The sequence below is a fragment of the Dasypus novemcinctus genome, chromosome 20, assembly GCF_030445035.2.
Source record: "Dasypus novemcinctus isolate mDasNov1 chromosome 20, mDasNov1.1.hap2, whole genome shotgun sequence".
In the NCBI taxonomy this organism is placed as follows: Eukaryota; Metazoa; Chordata; class Mammalia; order Cingulata; family Dasypodidae; genus Dasypus; species Dasypus novemcinctus.
Genome location: NC_080692.1, coordinates 12696490 through 12718971, shown reverse-complemented (window position 1 = coordinate 12718971; position 22482 = coordinate 12696490). Strand labels below are relative to the sequence as shown.

General features: G+C 41.5%; 1 protein-coding gene across 1 annotated transcript in view; it reads left to right on the top strand.

Annotated features, from left to right (window-relative positions):
- The first annotated feature begins 1542 nt into the window (after positions 1 to 1542).
- Positions 1543 to 22482, top strand: part of ITIH2 (inter-alpha-trypsin inhibitor heavy chain 2) — a 41084-nt gene continuing 20144 nt past the window's right edge. Inside the window, exons 1-9 of the mRNA XM_004480074.3 lie at positions 1543 to 1910; positions 3218 to 3292; positions 4946 to 4978; positions 6091 to 6260; positions 10079 to 10183; positions 12617 to 12779; positions 16146 to 16253; positions 19982 to 20110; positions 22071 to 22187. Coding sequence (XP_004480131.2) covers positions 1827 to 1910; positions 3218 to 3292; positions 4946 to 4978; positions 6091 to 6260; positions 10079 to 10183; positions 12617 to 12779; positions 16146 to 16253; positions 19982 to 20110; positions 22071 to 22187 — 984 coding nt within the window. The 5' untranslated portion in view covers positions 1543 to 1826. The remainder of the gene's footprint in view (positions 1911 to 3217; positions 3293 to 4945; positions 4979 to 6090; positions 6261 to 10078; positions 10184 to 12616; positions 12780 to 16145; positions 16254 to 19981; positions 20111 to 22070; positions 22188 to 22482) is intronic.

Below are 22482 nucleotides of genomic sequence, written 5' to 3'. Positions count from 1 at the left end.
TTGCAACACCTACTCTCCAGTTCAATGAATTCACCCAGGACAACTAATGGGGAGGAGATGATGGACAAACAACATACCAAGGAACCAAGAGTGCCTACAATTGCAAGCAAGAGAGGCCCATCCATTGGACGTATGGGATTGAAGCCCCCTTCAATTAATGGTGGAGTGGGTATCACCATGCCAGTGTCCTCAGGATTGGGAAACAACTATGGACTAAAATTAACTTACTAGTATTCTACTATAAACTTATTGAGATTCTAGCAATGGAAGAAATACCGTTGTTGTGGTGGCAGTGACCCATGGATGTTCTGGGATTAGGGAGATGGAAAAAAGATGTAATGGGGGTGCATTTTGGGGACTTGGGAATCATCCTAAATGTCATTAAAATGACAGATGCAGGCCATTATATATCCTGCCATAACCTACAGAGTTTAGTGGGAAAGAGTGTAAACTACAATGTAAACTATAAGCCATGTTTAGTGGCAATGCTCCAAAATGTGTTTATCAATTGCAATGAATGTACCACACTGATGAAAGATGCTGCTAATGTGGGAAAATGTGGGAGGTGTGGGGAGCAGGGCATATCGGATCCCCTATATATTAGCTGTAGCATGTATGTAATTGATGTATCTTTTAAAACCTAAGAATAAAAAAATTGAAAAAAGAAAAAGGCTAGTCCTGTAGACTTGCCACTGAGTTTAGGAGCTACAGGTATGTTCTAATCTAAATTTACACTTAGAACACCAGATCTCAGAGGTGGACATAATAGGTTGCTTCTCTTTGGTGTCATAATAAAGAGCAAAGACTTTGGATTCAAGCATTTCTTGGTCTGAGTTTCCATTCTACCCTACTTAATAGCTGTGAGATGTACGGTATTTAACTTAATATTAATAAACTTTAATTTTCTCACCTGAAAATGAGGATACTGATAGTACACACTTCATACGGTACTTACCAAGATTAAAGAGATAATCCAAGTCAAAGTGCCGGATTCAAGGAAGGGCTCAATAAATCTTAAAATTATATTCAGACCATAATGGGGAAAGAATAACATAATATGCTGCCAGGCTGAGATTTCAATGATTCTAGGACTGGGGAGAGTTGTTGCCTGCTAGTCAGAGCAAGGCTGGACAGGAAATGGGCAGGTCAGACATGGTTATCTTAATGAAAGACATTAATGACACATCTTTATTGATGACCATGACTTTGAATCCTGGGCTTCACCATACCTGGTTCCTTATATGTAATAAGTAGTTGGCTATCAAAGTGAGAGGGAACATCATTAACAATGAAAAAAGAAAACCTAGTTCTTTGCTCATAAAACCATTGTATTGTATTTCTCCCCACATTGTTTCTCAATTTCTTCTGTTTTCATTGAAGACAATGGATTTTCTTTCCAGAAACTTTTCACATTAGCCCTTTGCTCTTTGACTCTATTTCTTAGTATAGTTCCTCCTTTGGTCCTTTAAAGAGGTTGACAGTAATAATTAGATCTTTCTGATCTTAAGATTAACAAAAATCAGCCAAAGGAATAAAAAAAGCACATCCAACCGAGGTTGACTTTTTCTCACAGCCCAGTTACTGCCTCTGGCTTTGCTGTTTGAATAACCTCCCAGTGTCCGACCCACCCCCATGGCTCACATTTGAGCTCCAAAACAAATATTTGTCCCACTTTTAAACAAAGTTTGAGCACTTTCTTCTTCTTTTCCTTCTTTTGTATAACGGACCGTGATCCTCTGAACTCCTTTGAACTTGGTTCTGCGGAAAGAAGTGGAGTTCTCCCCAGACCATCTGCTCTGGGGAGCTCGGTGAAGCTGTCTGGCAAAATGAAACGACTCGTGTGCTTTCTCATCTGGTTATTTCTTTCTGAAGCACAGGGCCTGGAAATCCCCACAAATGGACTTACTGAAGTAAGTACTTTGGAAAGACTCCTTCTTGTCGGTCTATACATATGCTCAGTAAATAGCCTCCTTCTATTCAATGGCTGTGTTCTGTGCAGAAGGAAAATTTATGATAAAATTCATCTGAGTAGAAACATTTGCTTTTATAATTATTGCAAGGTATATTTATCTTTTAAAGCTTTAACATGTTTTGCATGCAAATTAGGTCAAGTTCAATGGGCTGGCACCACAGTTTAGCACTTCTGGAGTACAAGTCCTCTCTCCATATCTAAAGAATGGAGATAATAGTAGACCTAATCCCAAGGGTTGTTAGGAGAGTTGAATGATGTATGTAAACTACCTAGCACAGTGCCAGACACCAGTAACACTTAATTGTTGGCTATTATTTTTACTATTAGGAAATATAATCACTTTTTTACTAAAAGTCATTATCAAAGTACTATTGTTTTTTGTACCTAAATCAACAATTATTTCTGTTATAAGGGCATTTAAATATCCTTTTTAAGGGGGAAAATGGCAAGTGGGCTGGCAGACTGCAGGAACAATACTTAGGAAGCTCAAGGACCCTACTCTGGCCCCTTGGCTGCCCCAACCTCAGCCTTTTTGTATAAGGAAATTCTCAAACTGAGTCATTTCAAAAGTCATGTAACAGCTATGTGCATGTCAGAAAAGTGTGCTATGCAAATATCCTAGCAGAGGCAGTGGCTTGCTATACTTACAGAGTGGATTACCTCTAAAAATGCCAAATATGCTGGCATATTTGCAGTGAGAAAAAATAAAGCACTGCTGCTTAGAAACTCGTATTTTCTAACATTTTATAAACCACCAGAGTGTGATGGAAATCTTATAGATAGAGCCAGGAATTGAAACCCAAATGTGTCGGTGCTTATTCGGTCCCTTTTTTTTTTTACTGGCAGACTTTTCATATCTACATTTGTAATTCAGGACACTTATGGTTACATCTATCCACTGAAACATTGCTAAAGCCCCAAGATCTACCCAACACTTCTCCAGACCTTTGTCGATCTGTCCCATCAATCTTCTGGCAATTTGAAAACGAATTCTTGCATCCAAAATTTTTGGAAATGTTTACTTCCATTCATTCACCTCTGGGACATAGTTAGCAAACCTAAGTGTATTGCAGAAATCATTGAATAAAAATGAAATTGCCCAGAGATTAGGGAAGAGATGAAAATAAAATAAAGAACACCCTTGTACTTGCCACCAGCTGTGTCAAAACTTAACATTTTGCCTCTTTTGCTCTTGGTCTTTTTTTTTTTAAATAGAAATAAACACCCTCGATTTTCTTTTTTAAGTTTGCAGAATATGAAGATCTTGTGGAGCTGGCCCCAGGCATACTTCAATTTGTGCCAGAGAATCGGAGATATCAGGTACAGAAAGTTTTAATTCCAAAAGTGAAAGAGAAAATGACTGAAGAAAAAAGAGAAATATTAAGATGCTTTTTGCTAGATTTTCTCAAGAGCTCATTTTTCAGCCGAGAAGAGTCCGATGACTTTACAACGAGGTGGAAGCGTTGTCTAGGGGGAATAAGTAGGAGATCTCCATACAGCTATCCATCAGCCTCCAAAACATAAAGATCTCCTTTGTCCTTTAAAGGATATAGGGCTACACATTTTCTTCTACATGTAAGATTATGGGTAATTTTACTGTGAAGAACTTCCTGTTAGGGGGGCATCTCTTATCCCAGTAGTGGCAGACAATTCCGATTGCAGCCTCAGCACTCTCCTTCCTCCAACCACTCCTGCTTCCTTGGACGCTTCAGCCTGGAGGCCACCAGAAGCAGTGGAGAGGAGGCCCTCTAAGTAAAAGGGGCACGTTTTCCTATATAGACCCCACAGGCTGAGAAAGGAGGCATCTCAAAGGCAAGGCTAATGAATGGCTTATTTTGTATGGGTATGAATTTTTGGTATTTGAACAATCCAGGTGTTTTGTAGACCAATATTGAACCCCAATAGGCAAGTCATCAGGGCCCTCATCTAATCACAAGAGAGTGATATTAGTCATTGGAAAGCACACTCCCAAAGTCTAAAAGAAGGCAGCCATTGACTTCACTGTATTGCATTGCAGCCACTAAAACCTCAGTACTACCCACATCAGGCAAGCTGAGCTTATTTCCAACACCTGACATTATTTTAAAGCCCATCAGACATTAACCACACACCTCTAACTCTTGAGCTAGTCAGTCTTCAAAGGCAAAAAGATTACCTGTGCCCGTGACCACTGTACAGTTGTTCGTGTTAGATAATTCCCTAACATGGTGGCCAAAAGCACAAATTTTCCAGGGGCTAGTCACTGTGCTGGGCTCCCGGCTCCACCAAGGGGGAAATGCATCCAAGTGTCTGTTCTCATGGGGCTTACTCTAAAGAGGAAGACAGAAAACAAAATGATCACTCAAATAGAATGAATAATTACGAAGCAAGGAGAATGCTTTGAAGGAAAGGAATATGCTGCTATGGAAACATGGTAGAGGAAGCTGACCTAGACTGGGGGTTCAGAGAGCTTTGCTGAGGCACTTCTGCCCAAGCTGAGAGCTGAAGGATGAATAGCAATGAGCTCTGTGGGGGAGGAGGGTACAGAGGGATCTGGCAGAAGGAGAACTGAAATAACCATGCAACTGAATTAAAAAAAACGTCAGATGAATAGGCAGGGCACAGGTGATACACACTCTTTAGTGTGGGTTTGGTTGAATACTTTCATTTTAAAATATTCTCCTATTGTATGGTGTATGGATATAGCTCAATAAAATTGCTTTAAAAATGTTGTCTTCGGCATTACATAAAAAAAAAAACGACATGATGTGCATGCAAAGTAGCAGGGAAATTTGTCCAAAGAAACACACTGGTGGGAAAACAGAATTCAAGAATATTTGATATTCATATCTCAGCTCCAATGAATGAATGACTTGCAGCTCAGTATTCATCTCAGAAGAAATATTTTTCAACTGAGAGAAAACAAGTTTTGCCCTTGAGGTAATAAGTAACATATGGTTGAAGAATGATTATCTATCTACCTTCCTTTCACAGAGAAGCGTTTCTGGAGAATCCGGAGAAATGTTGGTAAGTTTACTTTGATTTTGTTAAACATTGATGCCTGAGTGATTTTTCTGTTAACTATTATCTGGAAATCAGTCCATTTGTTTCCTTTGTCTTCATCCCTGAGAGTATTTACCTCTGACTTTCGAAACACCCCCTTGCCCAATTCTCTTTGGAATGTTTCTAAAATTCAGCATTAAAAATTTAGTACTGGAGAGCAGATGTGGCTCGAGCAGTTGAGTGCCCACCTTCCACACAGGAGGTCCTGGGTTCGGTTCCCAGTGCCTCCTAGAGAAAAACAAAAACAAACAATAGGCAAAACAAATGGAAAAAACAACTCAGGGAAGCTAATGTGGTTCAGTGGTTGAGTACCGACTTCCCACATAAGAGGTCCAGGCTTCAATCCCCAACCCCAGTACCTAAAGAAAAAAAAAAGTTAGTAATTTGCAAACATGAGAGATTCCAAGAGCCAAAAATGTCTTTATTTCCTCAAGTTTTGCCAACAACACAGGTTTCATCCAACCTAATTGTTAGTTTTTATTTAAAATATGACACCTAACAGCTTTGGAGAGACAAGGAGTATCTCTGGGAAAGGTACTTTAAAGATGAAATGGCTCAATTCCCTGAAATGTTCAAAGTAGACCTTCCTGTGGCAAGAAAACATCAAATGGAAGAGCTTTGTGTAGTTCTTCCTGCTCTGAACTGACAGAAACTGTGCAAAGTACACTCTTAAGGGATAAGAAGGACAAATAAATTAGCCTGGATTTTATTCCAGCTTGAGGTGAGCAGGATATTACCTAGTTGAAAGTTTTATCCAAAGCGGACCCCTAGACGAGGTTTGGGGGGTGACCCCTGATAAGGAAATAAGCAAATATTTTTCAAGAAAAAAGCAAAATCCAACGGTCCCACAATTGCTATAGTCCTGAAGAAACTTGCAGTTCACAGGGGCCTCCTAAAAGATGTGTATTTTTATCACCTGGCCTCTGAGCACAGTATAGGATACATGCTTAACCTTGCTTACAAATCTGGGGAATGATATTTAGGAAATAAAAAGTGGCTGTTAACATCAAATGCATAGGGAAATGCCATGTAAGTTTTCTGTGAGGACCTTTTCTGTGCTTTCTTTCCAATCACAGGAAGATGATGATAAAATAACTCTTTATAGCTATAAAGTCCAGTCCACTATTACTTCTCGTTCGGCCAATACCATGATCCAGAGCAAAGTGGTCAACAACTCCCCACTGCCTCAGAATGTGGTGTTTGATGTTCAGATTCCCAAGGGAGCCTTCATTTCCAACTTCTCCATGTGAGTAAAGCTGACATAAGACCAGACGTTCTGTACGCGCTACTAGCGGTTAGAATGAACCACAAATGTGGTTTGCTCCTGTGGTGCCCTTTTTCATAGCTGTGGACCCATTGTGGGTGTGGAGGGGATCCCAATGATTTGTTTCTGTGTGAAGTATTAGAATTTGTGAAGGATTTGCTTTTTGTTTTGAGTAAATTAAAGCAAATTGTAAGGCTATCTCTATGGTGAAACCTCACATTCATTTGCATTTTACTATGCTCCCTCGGATGGAAGAAAAATGGCATTGCCCCTGGCTTACAGAAAACTATATATTAGCACCTACGGAGCATGCTGGTTTTATCTGTCATAAGTTTTTCTGTGGGGAAAAAAATATGAGAAACCCTGCCTAAACCCAATCTCCTATCCAGTGCTTGAATTTCTCTATTCTACTGGCATGCGGGTTATACAAGCTTGACTTGAATCTCTCCTTAATGATAAACTCACAACCTCCCAAGACATTCCATTCAGTAGATGATGTGTCTTTTAGAATTATTTCTTACACCTAATTTAAATCTTTTAAAGTGTTCTACCCAATGACTCTAGTTCTACTCACAAAGGATAAAAATATTCTCTATAAAATACATGCTGAAGTATTAGTGGGTGAAATGACATGCCATCTGAAGTTGGCTTCAGTATAATGGACATGCAGAGAACGGAGATACAGATGAAATCAAGGCTGGCCAAGGACAAACAATGGTGTAGCTGAGCGATGGTTACATGGGGGTTTCTTATATTATTCTATTTTGGGTATGTTTGAAAATTTTCATAATAAGAAAGCTTTTAAATTTCTCTAATACATCTCAAATAGTTAAGGCCTTCATTGATCAAGGCCGAACATTCCCTGTTCTTCCAAGTGATTGGGATCCTTTTCTATCCCCTGACCACCCAGGTACCATCCCCAGAATATGCTCCCGTTTTCCAATGTGCCCCTTTCCTTGCCTAGAAAAGAGCACAGTAGTCTACACACATTCTGGCTATTATTATTTTTTTAAAGCATTAGGTTGAGTTACCTCCCATCTGTGTCTTTCATATGTAAGATAACCAAGGACAATTGTAGATAAATAAAATAAAGGATTCAATTACCATACACTTTGGCTTCTCAAAACTGCAGAGCCACAGTAACTGTATTTTATAGAGTAGACTCAGAAAGCATTTAGGTGGCTAAAACATTTTTTAAAAATCCAGTATCCTTTGAATTGGCTTAAAACTTTTAACTTTTTCTTTTGTTAACCTTTCCTAAAAGGCAAGAAGAGAAGGCAAAGCTTTTATGTAATATTATTATATGGCATCATGTCTAAAAATTATATTTAAAACTATGTTAATAATTTCTTAATTTTAAACCACATACTCAGAATGTATCCTAGGCATGCCATCTTTCCTTTTTTCTTCATTCTTTCCTTTCTTCCCCTTCTCATTTCAGAGGGTCTATGAAGTGATGAATTTCACAGAATTGTGATACATATACATTTATTTCAGCCCTCTCTTCGGGCTAAATTGATTAAGGCCCGAGAGGCTATCTGCCTATATCACCACAATTTAAGATCAGCTCTGCAGACCTCCATATCCAGTAAAAATATTTTTTCTGCCTTCATCAAGGTTCCAAATAGTCTCTCATGGGAGATAATTCCATTTTTTTTCTTTTTTTTTTTTTTTGAAGATACATAGATTAAAAAATGTTACTTTAAAAAATATGAGGGGAAGCGGACTTGGCCCAGTGGTTAGGGCATCTGTCTACCACATGGGAGGTCCGCGGTTCAAACCCTGGGCCTCCTTGACCCGTGTGCAGCTGGCCCATGCACAGTGCTGATGCGCGCAAGGAGTGCCATGCCACGTAGGTGTCCCCCGTGTAGGGGAGCCCCATGCACAAGGAGTGCACCCCATAAGGAGAGCCGCCCAGTGCAAAAAAAAGTGCAGCCTGCCCAGGAATGGTGCCACACACACAAAGAGCTGACACAACAGGATGACACAACAAAAAGAAATACAGATTCCCGTGCTGCTGACAACAACAGAAGCGGACAAAGAAGAACACGCAGCGAATACACACAGAGAACAGACAACTGGGGGGAAGGCAAGAGAAAAAAAAATGAGGTTCCCACATACCCAACATGCCACCCCACCCCCTCCCACTCCTCCCACATCACCAATCTTCTTAATCATTGTGGCTTATCCACTGCATTTAGTGAATACATTTTGGAGCACTGCTGCACTGCATGGATTATAGTTCCCATTGTAGTTTACACTTTCCCCCAATACATTCAGTGGGTTATGGCAGGATATATAATGTCCAGCATCTGTCCCTGCAATATCATTCAGGACAACGCCAAATCCTGAAAATGCCCCCATGTCACATCTCTTCTTCCCTCTCCCTGCCCTCAGCAACTACTGTGGCCACTTTCTCCACATCGATAATACAGTTTCTTCCACTACTAGTCACAATAGTTCTGTAGTAGAATACCAGTAAGTCCACTCTAATCCATATTTTATTCCTCCATCCTGTGGACCCTGGGATGGTGATGTCCACTCCACCTCTATATCGAGAGGGGACTTAGATCCCACATGGTTGATGGATGTGATTCTCCTGCTTGGAGTGGTAGGCACTTTTGGTTCGCTATTGTAGTTTTGAAGATTTTTAGTCTTTGAACCATCATATGGTTTCACAGAAGTCCTACCTGGACACATAGGTTCCAGTTCTAGCTCTTTCTGTGACCAGCCGTGTGATCTTGAGTAAGTCCCTGGACTCCATGGGTCTGACTTCCCTGGGTAAGCCTAGAAGTTTTCCTCCTCAAGGTTGCTCTTGGAATTTAGGGCAGGAAAACTCTTCAGTGATATTTTCCTTCACATCCCAGAATGTCTAGATGTTGTCAGAACAACCCAAAATTTCACACATTTCCAACCCCCCTGAAGGAAGACACTGCCCACTTGAGTACCATAAGGTCCCTTTACTTCTGAAGTTCTCTAATCCTACTGTTCTTTCTGACCAATCACCAGCTGGCAGGGGTTAAGTGATATCAGCTACAAATACGGTGGGTAGAGGTATAGATGAATAGAGAAGAAAGAGGTCCCCAAAAGAGAAGATATAGGGATCTACATAGACTGCATGGGGATTCACCACTACCTTCCTCCATCTACCCTTACTCTTTTCCATCCTTGTAACACAGCGTAATACCCACAGGCTATGCCAAACTCTTAACTCAGAGAAGAAGGATTTTAGAAACCAAAGTCAGAAAGCTAGTAGTTTATGAGCCACCTCTCCTGGGCACATTTGTAGTTCAAAAGGGAGACTCAAAGAGGACAAATCTTCACCCGAAAGATAAAGTTTGAAAATGAAGAAAGAATTTAAACACATGCAACAGTTCACAAGGGTAAGTTTTTAGGCTGGAAGCCTACCTAGTCCCTCTTAAATCACATGGTCAGATAAAGGGAGCAAGGCCATGATATATTCAAATGACATTATGCTGGTTGGATCTGGAGATCAGGAAGTAGCAGCTACACTAGACTTATTGGTAAGACATTTGCATGTCAAAGAGTGGGAAAGAAATCTAACAAAAACTCGGATGCCTTCCACCTCAGTGACATTCAAGAGCTTCCGGTGATGGGCATGTGGAGATATCCTTTCTAAAGTGAAGGATAGGATAGTGAAGGTATATTGAAACTAGAAGTCTCTCTTCTAGTTTCCTATAGATGCAAAATGATAATTAACCTCATTGCATTGCTTTCTTGTTGTTTGTTTTGTTAAGACTGCTCTTTCAACCAACTGGCTGCCTTCTGTCGTTTTCTAGGACTGTGGATGGCACAACATTTACTAGCTCCATTAAGGAAAGGACGGTAGGCCGAGCACTCTACTCTCAGGCAAGAGCAAAAGGCAAGACGGCTGGATTGGTGAGGTGAGGTTGGGCCAGTGAGCACTGTCTGCCCTTTCGACTCTGTTGCTATTCCCTCTGTATCGCGTTCCCCAACCACAAAGTAGGAGACTTCCAGAAAGACACCAAACCTAAGAAATAGGACAAGATCTGGTAGTCAGATGGTGGAATTAGGTATCACAATTTCTCTTTCCATAAAGGACTCTCATCAGTGAATGGGTTTTGGGTGCTATCACTTAGATTATCCCTACATATTCTTCTTTGCAGGTAGACAGATACTATAGAAAATAAATATTGATTTTCTAAAAAGGTACATAAAGCAGTGACAGAAATATTGGTGGTGGTCTTAGTCTGCCAAAGGCTATCAATGCAAAATACAAGAAATAGGTTGGTTTTTATAATGCGAAATTTATTAGGGGTAAAAACTTATAGTTCTAAGGCCACAAAAAAGTCCAAATCAAGGCACTGGTGATCATGGACTCCTGCCACATGGTGAGGCAAGATGATGGCTCTGCTGGTCTCTCTCTACTTTCTCCTTGAGCTCAGCTATGAGTGATTAGGCATTTCTCCCTGAGCTCATTTCCTCGAGCCTCTGGGGGCGTCTCTGTCTTTCTGCAACTGTAGATGAATCTGGAGTTCTGTCTCTCACAGGACAGGGTCAAAATGGCAGAGCTCCTTTTCCCTGTGTCTCTTCTTTCTCTCTGTGTGTTCTCAGTTCATAGAAGACCCAGCAAAGGATGGAGACACAACCTCGGTCACACCTTACTGATGCAGTCCAATCAAAAGCCCTAAAGTGATCTAATCAAAGGACCCTTAAAAAAATTTAAGGCAATCAAAGGGCCCTATGCCCAAAGGAATGTGTTAGTTTAAGAACATAATCTTTTTTGGGATTCACAACATTAAACTGTCAGGGTGATCTTGCTACAAAGTTTACTACATGTACAGAAAGAAAGGTGTGACCTTTGTTTTAATTATTTTTTCTGCCTTATTTTTATGGGAATAGGATCTTTTAAAGCAACAGCAACTTAGCTTAGATTCTGTGTTGTTGTTTCTCCCCCCTTCTAATCTTAAGACACTGGAAAGGCCAAACTACCTTCAGAAGAGCCATGCAAGCAAGTTCAAAGGGATTTTTAACCCATCAGTCTTTCACTGCATATCTAATTTTATTGCCATGCCCTGCCATCTTCTTTTCATCTCCTCCCTCCTCAACATCTCCAAACTTTGTTTAGTTCAAGTTCCTTTCATTCTATTAATTTAATGAAAATGCTCAGTCCCAAGAGGTTAACTTTGTCTGGGGGATCCAGGAATTCATCACAGAGGAAGTGGTCTGTGGGCTGAGCCCCAGTAGATGAATAGAATCCAGGCATTTTGAAGAAAGAAGGGAAGACATTCCACCCAGAGTGCACATCTCCAACATTACTCCAAGTGAATCAATTATTTTATCTTTATCATTTTGACCAATCATACATTCATTTATTCATATTTATTTGCCACAAGGACCATTTTAGGCACTGGAGACACAGCAGAAAACAAAGCATATAAAAGTTTCATTGAGCACACATTCTAGACTGTTCCTCAGGTAAATATGGCCACATGCTACCTCTTCTCCTCCTAAACCTTACGCAAGGCCATGCTCATCTTTTCCTTTATCTACTGAGTATCCCAAGCTTACTTCACAGTCCTTCCCCAACCTCAAATGAGCTGAGTAAGCACAGTCTCACCTAGCTAATTTAGTTATTTAATTTTAAAAACTCATTTGTGTTTTAGCCTATTGCTTGAATTACCCTCATGGAATTATCCTGATGTTTTCTCTTTAAAACCATAAACATCTTGATGGCAATGATCACATTGGACCTGATATGTACAGTGACAAAAAGGCCTTATACTTATTCAATTAGGTAAAATAATAGATTTCTTCATTCCGAAGACCTTCAAAAGTATTAAAGAATACCTAGAATGATTTTCAACTGCAGTATAGTAAAGAGTGTGCAGTCTCTGGAGTCATCCAAACTTGGATTTGAGTCTTGACTACGAATGACTAGCTCTGGGGTCCTGCTCAGGTTGCTTCTTCTCTGTAAGGTTCATTTGTTTCCATCTGATAAATGATGGTAATGAGAGCCATCTTGCAGAGCTGTTGTATCACAGATGATATATAACAAGTGCCTCATCCATCTTAGAGATCAAGAATAGAGATCAATAGCTGGTAGCTTTGTGGAGATGACAAATCAGCAAGAAGTTAAAAAAGAAAAAGATCAGCTAAGAGAGGAGACCAAAACTCGGGAGGGGAATTAAATTTATCTAGAAGTCAGGTTTATCTGTCTGGTACCTACTGCTCATCTGCATGAACCATTGAGCAAGTTCATCAGCCTGGGGACATCTGGATGCTTTCTGCCTACATCCTGGGTCTGTGGCTCCACTGGGTATGTGGTGACTTTTCTTGGGAACTCCCACCTGTAGGAGCAGGGCTCTTGATATGGAGAACTTCAAAACCGAAATAAACATGCTCCCCGGGGCAAAAGTGCAGTTTGAACTTCACTACCAGGAAATGAAGTGGAGGAGGCTTGGAGCCTATGAACACAGGCTTCATCTGCAGCCGGGACGACTGGCCAAACACCTGGAGGTGAGTACAGGCGTGTGCACGCTGTGGGGAGTGGGGGGACGACGATGCATCCTCTACGATTCCCCTCCCCCACTTACACTTCCTGCTTTTCACCACTGATGGTGTTTGATGTCTCTCTTTTTTTTTTTTTTTTAAAGGTTTATTTTTATTTATTTAATTCCCCTCCCCTCCACCGGTTGTCTGTTTTCTGTGTCTTTTTGCTGCGTCTTGTTTCTTTGTCCGCTTCTGTTGTCATCAGAGGCACGGGAAGTGTGGGCGGTGCCATTCCTCAGCAGGCTGCTCCCTCCTTCACGCTGGGCGGCTCTCCTTATGGGTGCACTCCTTGCGCGTGGGCTCCCCTACGCGGGGGACAACCCTGTGTGGCACGGCACTCCTTGCGCGCATCAGCACTGCGCATGGGCCAGCTCCACGTGGGTCAAGGAGGCCCGGGGCTTGAACCGCGGGCCTCCCATGTGGTAGACAGACGCCCTAACCACTGGGCCAAAGTCCGTTTCCCTGATGTCTCTCTTGATCTGCAAGACAGTGTGGCGTGCTGAAAAGATGATGACTTTGAGGTCAGCCAGGCGACTTCCTTACAGCTCTCCATGCAAGCTTGGTTACTTACCAGCTTTCTGATGTGGGACAAGTTATCTTGAGTCTCCTTTTCCTCTGCTGTAAAAAGGATTCTGTGACCTACTTACCTTAGTTACAAGTGAGATGAACTTAGGGAGAACAGGAGTTCAGTGATGTCCTGTAGTGCCTTCCCACCAGCCCTCACCCATTCCCTGCATCACAAGTCAACTCAAGGGAGCAAAACCTGTGGGATGGCAGTGGCTACCAACTTGAACTCATCTATGCTGTAATCGTCATCTCTTGCTTTAAAATCTGAAATGCTCTTTTCTTGGCTTGAATCTTTGTGATATCATAGGAACATTTTGTTTGTCCCTTACAAGAGTTAGAACAGAGTGGGAAGGAACATGGGAGAGTGCACAGTCCAGCAAGCCTTTCCCATTCGACAGATGGGAAAGTGAAGCACAGAGATTGTGAATTGCCCATAGACGTAGAACACTAAAGGGAGTGAATTCATCAAATATGAATTCCTATTCGAAAAGCTGCATTTCTGATAGAAAACACTCTCTCCTTCATGGCCACGGTATGGCATCAGCTCACTGCCAGGATATGTGCCAGGAGTTCTTTGCAGGACCATCCCTAGTACCTACAGTGCCTTTGTGCCAGTTAGAAAAGGGTGTCCTTCCTCTAGGCAGATCCAGCCCCGTGCCAGGGATCATGGTTTGGTAAATAGGTTATGGAGATTTTAGTTCCCTCTTGCTCCCTGGGCCAGATGTCCGGCAGAGCTAGATATGTGATGGTGGTTATTTATCCAGCAGTAACGATGAATATGTTCTAGTCACCCACACTCTCTTGCTTCATACTACGACTTCCAGGGCAAATATTAATAGTATACAGCAGCAACTGGAAGAGATTAGCATCTAGCCTTTAAACATGCAATTGTTGCGATTGTTGATACTAATCATAATTTCAACAATCGGGGCCAGTTATTTATCCATATGATGCCATCTAATCCTTGTCACAATGTATGAGGCAGATATCATTATCCCTCATTCACAGTCATAGAAACTGAGGCTCAGAATTATATAAGTTACCTAAAGCCACAAAACTAAAGAAAAAGAAAAACCAGATTTGAACCTAGATCTGACTGTACCTAAAATTACATGCTCTGCCATAAATCCAAGAATTCAAGTTTCTGGTAGCAGGTAAACAAATTTTTATTCACTCAAATCTCTTTCACTCTCAGGAATTCCTCACCTTTAAAATGAGATAGACAAGTTTTGGCATATTTTTTAAAAGTGTCAAAGAGACAAATTTCCCGAGTCCTGGTTCAGAGTTGACATAGCCAACTATGGGATCTAGGCAATTCCCTTCCTGGTCTTAATTTTCTCCTTTGTGAAATGAGAGGCTGGGACTAGACCATCTCTAAGACACTTTCCAATGAAATTTATCCATTTCCAAAAATGTTAGCTCTCATCTAGAGATAAATTGAGGAGAAAACATAAAGTTATAGATGTCTTCTGATCTTTATTCCAGAAAAGACTTCGTATCCTCATCAGAAGGGGATTCCAAACATGCATTCCTCACAGGAATCAAGGAGAATATGGACTCTTTTTAAAACTTCCTCATTGTATCAAGCTTTGGGAAAGATTCTTATTCTAAACTCTTTCGTTCCTTACAGAAAGACCAACAAATGTGGTAGGTGGCATGAGGCCACCATGGGCTGGTCCTGATCTCCTAGAATAGAGCAGAACCAGCTCTGGAGTCTGAGGCACACTGTGCCCCAGCCCTGCCCCCACTCTGAACCTGTGCTCAGCATCTCAGCAGGTCCTACTAGATTTTTAGTGCCTATGTCTGCACCAAATTGAGCACAGGCCACAGCTCCTGTGATCCCAGGGGCGGAGTCCTCCCTCTACTTTCTTCCTCTTATGGGGGGACCAAATCTTGTCCCAAGTGCCCTACATATAGATGGAATCTTGTGGAACAATGAAAGCAGAGGTCCCCATTCTCTGCAACTTCCCTGGACTCTTTTCTTCCTTTCCCCCAAGAGCCCTTCAATTATCCATCAGCCATGGCTGGGTCAACTCTTCCAAGACAAAGCACCTGATTCTGCATAGACTTAGTTGTCGCCAAGTGATGAACTATTCGAACTTTTGGAGGTAACAGGAATCCTGGAGGCAAATTAAATTCACACGTTATACTGGAATTTGTAATAACCAAGAAAGAAAGCATTGGCTCTGTTCAACAAGTGCCTAAAGACTTTAGGAAAGCAGATATTATAAAGAGGTTTTCAGAGAAAAGGTAGGCATGTTGCAAAGCCAGGATTCCCAAAGGGGAGACAGCTCGTCTCTGTTGCAAAGGATTCTAAGGAGGGAGAGGCAGGTAAGGAAACCAGTGTGTGCACAGAATGCTGTCTGATGAGCTCACATTTAAATGGGTCTGTACAAAAGAAGCTGGGGGAATCTCATGAAAAGCCAAGCAGAACATTATGCTTCTTTTTTCTCCTCTAACAATGTGAATGCTCTTTTAAATAAAAAGAATAGAATAGAATGAAGAGGTAAGATTAAATCCTAAAGAAATGAGATCATAGAACAGGAGTACTAAATTGCCGGAAGGGGTTTAAGCTTCCAAAGTCAGATGAATCATATCCCAAGGAACTTAAAGAACATGCAGAATGATCTTAGAACCATGCTGGGTAATCGTTGAGAAAAGTTAAAAATGAGAAAAGTGTCAGAGAACCTAGTAATAATTGTACTTTCAGCTTAAGAAGCATAAAAATATTTTAATGCTGTCACTAATTTTCTTTCCCATGTCTAGGTTGACGTATGGATTATTGAACCTCAGGGAATGCGATTTCTTCATGTTCCAGATACATTTGAAGGCCATTTTGATGGTGTTCCAGTCGTATCTAAAGGAAACCAGAAGGTGCAATAGCATTGCATGTTGGTAGGAGTCTACGGGGCTAAGTGCTCACGGTCTCTGTTCTTCTGTACTCAGAGAAAAGGAAAGTGGGCAGATCTTGAACTAAAGGCACTTTTCTGAAGGAACAGAGATCCCTAAACAGAATCTAGGGTCTTCCACAGGACATCCGAAACAAAACTCCCAAATGTCTCATTCCATTTTGACCAGGGGCTGTTCCATTTGGCGTCTCAATTATCCCTGGTTAGCCCCCAGTAGCTAAAAGACGGCTTTCATGTAATACAGTAGATTTCTATTCATCATAGTTAGAAATATTCAGTTTACTTCTCTCTGCCTTAATGACCAAACAAAACCAATTATGGAGGGGTGACACTTTTCTAAGAATCCCTCACAAACTCTTTCTAGAGCTGGGAGCCATTTCTATCATGGGTTTAGAAGAGTACTTTGAATCTCTTTTTAAAAAGGCCTGGGCTATTGCTTAGAAAATAGAAAGTAACAAATGTTGGCAAAGACGTGGAGGAATTGGAACTCTCACGCATTTCTGGTGGGAATGTAAGTTGGTGCAGATGCTGTGGAAAACACTTTGGTGGTTCCTCAAAACGTTAAACGTAGACTTACATTTGACCCAGCAATTCCACTCCTAGGTATATACTCAAAAGGTTTGAAAGCAGGGATTCAAATAGATACAGGCATACCTCATTTTATTGTGCTTCACTTTACTGCACTTTGCAATTTTTTACAAATTGAAGATTTGTGGCAACCTTGTGTCAAGCAAGTTTTTTGGTGCCATTTTTCCCACAGCAGGTACTCACTTGATGTCTCTGTCACATTTTGTTAATTGTCTCAATATTTTGTTATTATTACATCTGTTATGGTGATCTGTGACCAGTGATCTTTGTTGTTACTATTTTAATTGGGACGCCACGAACTATGCCCATGCAAGATGGTGAATTTAATGCATAAATTTGCATGTGTTCTGACTGCTCCACCAGCCTGCTGACTGTTTCATCTTTCTCCCTCTCCCTCTCCTTGGGCTTCCCTATTCCCTGAGACATGACAATATTGAAATTAGGCCAATTAATAACCCTGCAATGGCCTCTAAGTGTTCAAGTGAAAGGAAGAGTCCCATGTCTCTTCCTTTAAATCACAAACTAGAAAGGATTAAGCTTAGTGAAGAAGACATGTCAAAGGCTGAGACAGGCTGAAAGCCAGACTTCTTATACCTAACACTTAGCCAAATTGTGAAAGCAAGGAAAAAGTTCTTCAAGAAAATTAAAAAGTATTACTCCAGTGAACACACAAATGTGATAAGAAAATGAAACAGCCTTACTGCTGATCTGTGAAAGTTTCAGCAATCTGGATATAAGATCAAATCAGTCACACAGCATTCCCTTAAGCCAAAGCCTGATACAGACCAGGGTCCTGACTCTTTCCAACCCTATGAAGGCTGAGAGAGGTGAGGGAGCTGCAGGAGATAAGTTTGAAGCTAGCAGAGGCGTGTTCATGGGATTTAAGGAAAGAAGCTGTCTCCATAACATAAAAGTATAAGGTGAAGCGCCAAGTACTGATGTAGATGCTGCAGCAGGTTATCCAGAAGTTCTACTCAAGATCATTGATGAAGGTAGCTAGAGCAAACAACAAAATTTCAATGTAGACAACAGTCTTCTGTTGGATGAAGATACCATCTAGAACTTTCATAGCTAGATAGAAGAAGTCAATGCCTGGCTTCAAAGCTTCAAAGGACAGACTGGCTCTCTTGTTTCTAATGCATCTGGTGACTTAAAGTCAAAGCCAATGCTTATTTACCATTCTGAAAATCCTAAAGCCCTTAAGACTTACGCTAAATGTACTCTGCCTTTGCTCTATCAATTAACAGTGGAGCCTGATGACAGCACTTCTGTTTACAACATGGCTCACTGAATATTTGAAACCCATTGTTAAGAACTACTGCTCAGAGAAAAATGTTCCTTTCAAAATATTACTGCTCATTGATAATGCACCTGTTCAGCCAAGAGCTCTGTTGAAGATGTACAATGAGATGAATATTGTTTTCAGGCCTGCTAACACAGCATCCATTCTGCATCTCATGGATCAAGGGGTCATTTTGACTTTCAAAATTTATTATTTAAGAAATACATTTTGTAAGGCTGTAGCTGCCATAGATAGTGATTACTCTGATAGATCTGGACAAAGTTAGTTGAAAATTTCCTGGAAAGGATTCACTATTCTAGATGCCATGAAAAACATTTGTGAGATCAACATTAACAGAAGTTTGGAAGAAGCTGATTCCAGCCCTCATGGATGTCTTTGAGGGGTTCAAGACTTCGGTGGAGATGTGGTGGACATAGCAAGGGTACTGGAATTAGAAGAGGAACCTGAAGATGTGGCTGAATTGCTGCAATCTCATGATAAAACTTGAACAGAGGAGTTGCTTCTTATGGATGAGCAAAAATGTAGTTTCTTAAGATGGCATTTATTCCTGCTGAAGAGCTGTAACATTGTTGAAATGACAACAAATGATTTAGAATATTACATCAACTTAGTTGATAAAGCAGTGGCAGAGTTTGATTGTATTGACTCCAATTTTGGAAGAAGTTCTGCTGTGGGTAAAATGCTATCAAACAGCTTCCCATGCTACAGAGAAGTCTTTCATGAAAGGAAGAGTTGATTGATGGCGCAAATTTCATTGTCGTCTCATTTTAAGAAATTGTCACAGTCACATCAACCTTCAGCAGCCACCACCCTGATTAGTCAGCAGCTATCAACATCAAGGTAAGACCCTCTAACCAGCAAAAAGACTATGGCTTGCTGAAGGCTCAGATGATGGTTAAAACTTTTTTTTTAAGCAATAAAGTATTTTTTAACCAAGGTATACACATTGGTTTTTTGGACATAATGCTATTGCACACTTAATAGATTATGGTATAGTGCAAACATAACTTCTATATGTACTGAGAAACCCAAAAAATTTGTATGACATGCTGTTCTGTGATACTCACTTTATTGCAGTGGTCTGGAGCCAAATCTTGACTATCTCTGAGATATGCCTTTACTTGTACATTAATGTTGATAGAAGCATTATTACAATAGACAAAAGTTTGAATCAACCCATGTGTCTGTTTATCAAGAGATGAGTAGATAAACAAAATGTGGTCTATCCATACTATGGAAAGTTATTCAGCTGTAAAAAGTAATAAAGTTCTGATACACACTACAAAATGGATAAATCTTGAAGACATCACATTGAGTAAAATAAATCAGACACAAAGGACATATACTGCATGATTTCACTTATATGATCCCTAGAATAAGCAAATTCATAGAGAAAGTAGATTACAGTTTGCCAGGGGCTGGGGCAAGGGAGCAGAGGAAATGGGGTGTTATTGATTAATGGATACTGATAAAAAAAACTTTGGTCTTGGATGGGGATGAATATAATTAATGCCACTGAATTGTGCACTTAAAAAAGGGTTCTAACAGCAAGTTTTATGTGATATCATATATGTTCCCACAAGAAAATTTAAATTGAAAAAGCCCTGAGAACCTGAGAAAGCAGCGCCACAGGCTGGCAGATGCTCCCCCAAATGCCCAGGCACTGCCCCTTCCTGTCCGCTATGGAGGAAGAGGGATGCAGAACGGCCATGGGGCAGCACTTCCTCCCCCGTGCGCAGGTGTCAGCCCCCCTGGGAGGGACAGGAGCAGAGAGCAGGTTCTGAAGGCACTGTTCTTTCCAGGCGCATGTCTCCTTCAAGCCCACAGTAGCCCAGCAAAGAAAATGCTCCACCTGCTCTGAGACTGCAGTGGAAGGGGAGCTGGTGGTGATGTATGACGTGAACAGAGAAGTGAAAGCTGGGGAGCTCGAGGTGAGTGTACACAGACTCCGGAACGGCCACTCTGAGGCCGATGATCTGCTTCTTGTCCAGCAAACTCCCTGGACTTTGCGGAGTTTCTTGCTGCCGAGGTAAGTGAAGGGTCTGCAGAGAAGGAACTAAAATCATGTTTCTCTACAGTGTCCCTAAGCAACATCTTCTTATATGAAGAAGAAAAAAAAAGGTCCTTGGGTCTCTGAGCCTTGTCTCAGAAAAGCTCTTCCAGTTCTCATAGGAAGAACAATAGAAAATCCCGAAGTGGGAATGTTAGATAACCTCCCAAGGCCCCTTGTGATTAGACTATCAAAGAAAGCACAGATATTATGGGGCTAGGAGAAAGATACAACCAAGGCCTAGAGAAATCTCTGGGGCTAGTGTTAGATTTCAGGGTCAATGATTTTTCTTTTTTTGGTGTTTTTTGTTTGTTTGTTTTTAAAGATTTATTTAGTTACACCCCGCCGTGTCCCCCCCTCCCCCATTGTCTGCTCTCTGTGTCCGTTTGCTGTGCATTCTTCCGTGTCTGCTTGTCTTTTCTTTAGTAGCTCCGGGAACCAATCCTGGGACCCTCTGGAGTGGAAGAGAGGTGCTCATTCTCTCATGCCACCTCAGCTCCCTTCGGTGTTTTTTGAGGGATTTCTTAAAACTTTCCTTTCCCCTTTTGTCAAGTCTTAGCCTCATGCCTGTCTTTCCATTCTTCTAAGATAAGAACTCTTAGAGGGTTTCAACAAGGCTGTGATTCCCTCCAAGGACAGGGAGGTAGAGGAGTGTCTTGGTGGCCACTGCTCACCTCCTGCAGGAGGACACTGCAATGTCCTGGATAGAAGCAACTAAAGGGCAGCAGAAAGAGAATGCGACGGGCCAACTGTTACAGTATGCAGTAAGAAACAAGAATCAGAGACCTAACTAGGATGGCTTCCCATTGACTCCAAGAAAGATCCAAACTCCTAATAGGGTGCATCAAGGTCCTCATGATCTACCTGCTAATGTGCCCTCATTTATTGGCGCATCTCCAACTTCAATTCCAAGGCCCTATCCTGCTGAGCCATGTGGAGGCCCTAACTGGCCACGCTCTCTCAACCCTGGGTCTACACTGTCTGGAACGCTCCTCCCCACCCCACCCTAGCCCAAATTCCCCACCTGAGCAACTCCAAACTCTTCCTCAAATGCCAGGGTAGTTACTTTTACCCTGGAAAATCCTCTCCCATCTGAGCTAGAACACTTCCTGTGCCCTCTCAGAAGCTCTGCTTTCCTGATCATAGCACTCACACTGTGTTACAATATCCTCTTTACTCATCTGTATCTTCCACCAGCCTGTGGAGGGCAAGAACTCTGCCTGATTCACAGTTGTTGAGCATGGTGCCTGGAGCAGAGGCTCTAAATAAACACTGGGTGAAGTGAAGAGAAGTAAAGTGAAGTGAATGAGGTAAGATGAGATGAAGAGAAGTGAAATAAAGGAAACAGAGGAAAGATGAAGAGAAGTGAAGTGAAGGAAAGAGAGATGATGTGAGGTGCAGAGAAGTGAAGAAGTGAAGGAAAGAAATGAGGTGAGGTGAAGAGAAGGGAAGTGATATGAAGAGAAGGAAAGAGGTGAGATGGAGTGCAGAATAGTGACATGAAGTGGAGAAAGGTGAGAAAAGAGGAAAAGTAAAGTGAAGAGATGCGAAGAGAAGGTAAGGTAAGGAAAGGTAAAGTAGGGTAAAGTAAGAGAAGGGAAGGGAAACCTTTGGAGTTTAAACTGCTGAGAAGGCTTGGTCCCTCACAGGAAGAAAATGAGGGAAAGCAGGAAGGAAAGGGGAGAGATGGGTGGATGCCAAGATCCTACCTCTGCTCTCTTCATGACCATCATGTCTCCTGCTCACCATTGCTCCTCTCCTCTCTTAGTCCCCAGGTCACCATCTTTCTATCTTCTAAGCACTGCTGATGACTTGACTCACAAATATGGTCTACTTTGCAGGTATTTAATGGATATTTTGTCCACTTCTTTGCTCCTGATAACCTGGACCCAATTCCTAAAAACATCCTGTTTGTCATTGATGTTAGCGGATCCATGTGGGGAATAAAAATGAAACAAGTAAGTACTTCTGTTTTCTAGTGGTGTGTGGAACTCCCTGCCTTCTCTGTCCTCTCCCAACACTGCAATTGTTCAACCCTTCCCCCACTTAGGGCTATACTTAGCAAATGTGGTTGCTTACTGAGACTGTGAACTCTTCCCAAGGTTTTGAGATTATTGTTAGGTTAACAGGATGCACACCTCGATCTTCTAGCCATTCCTCTATTCTAAAATTCCCTCCCTTCTCATCATCCTCTTTCCTCCTTCCCCTTCTCCCTTTCCTCTGTTTTCTACTCTGAATCACTCTTTCCTTGAA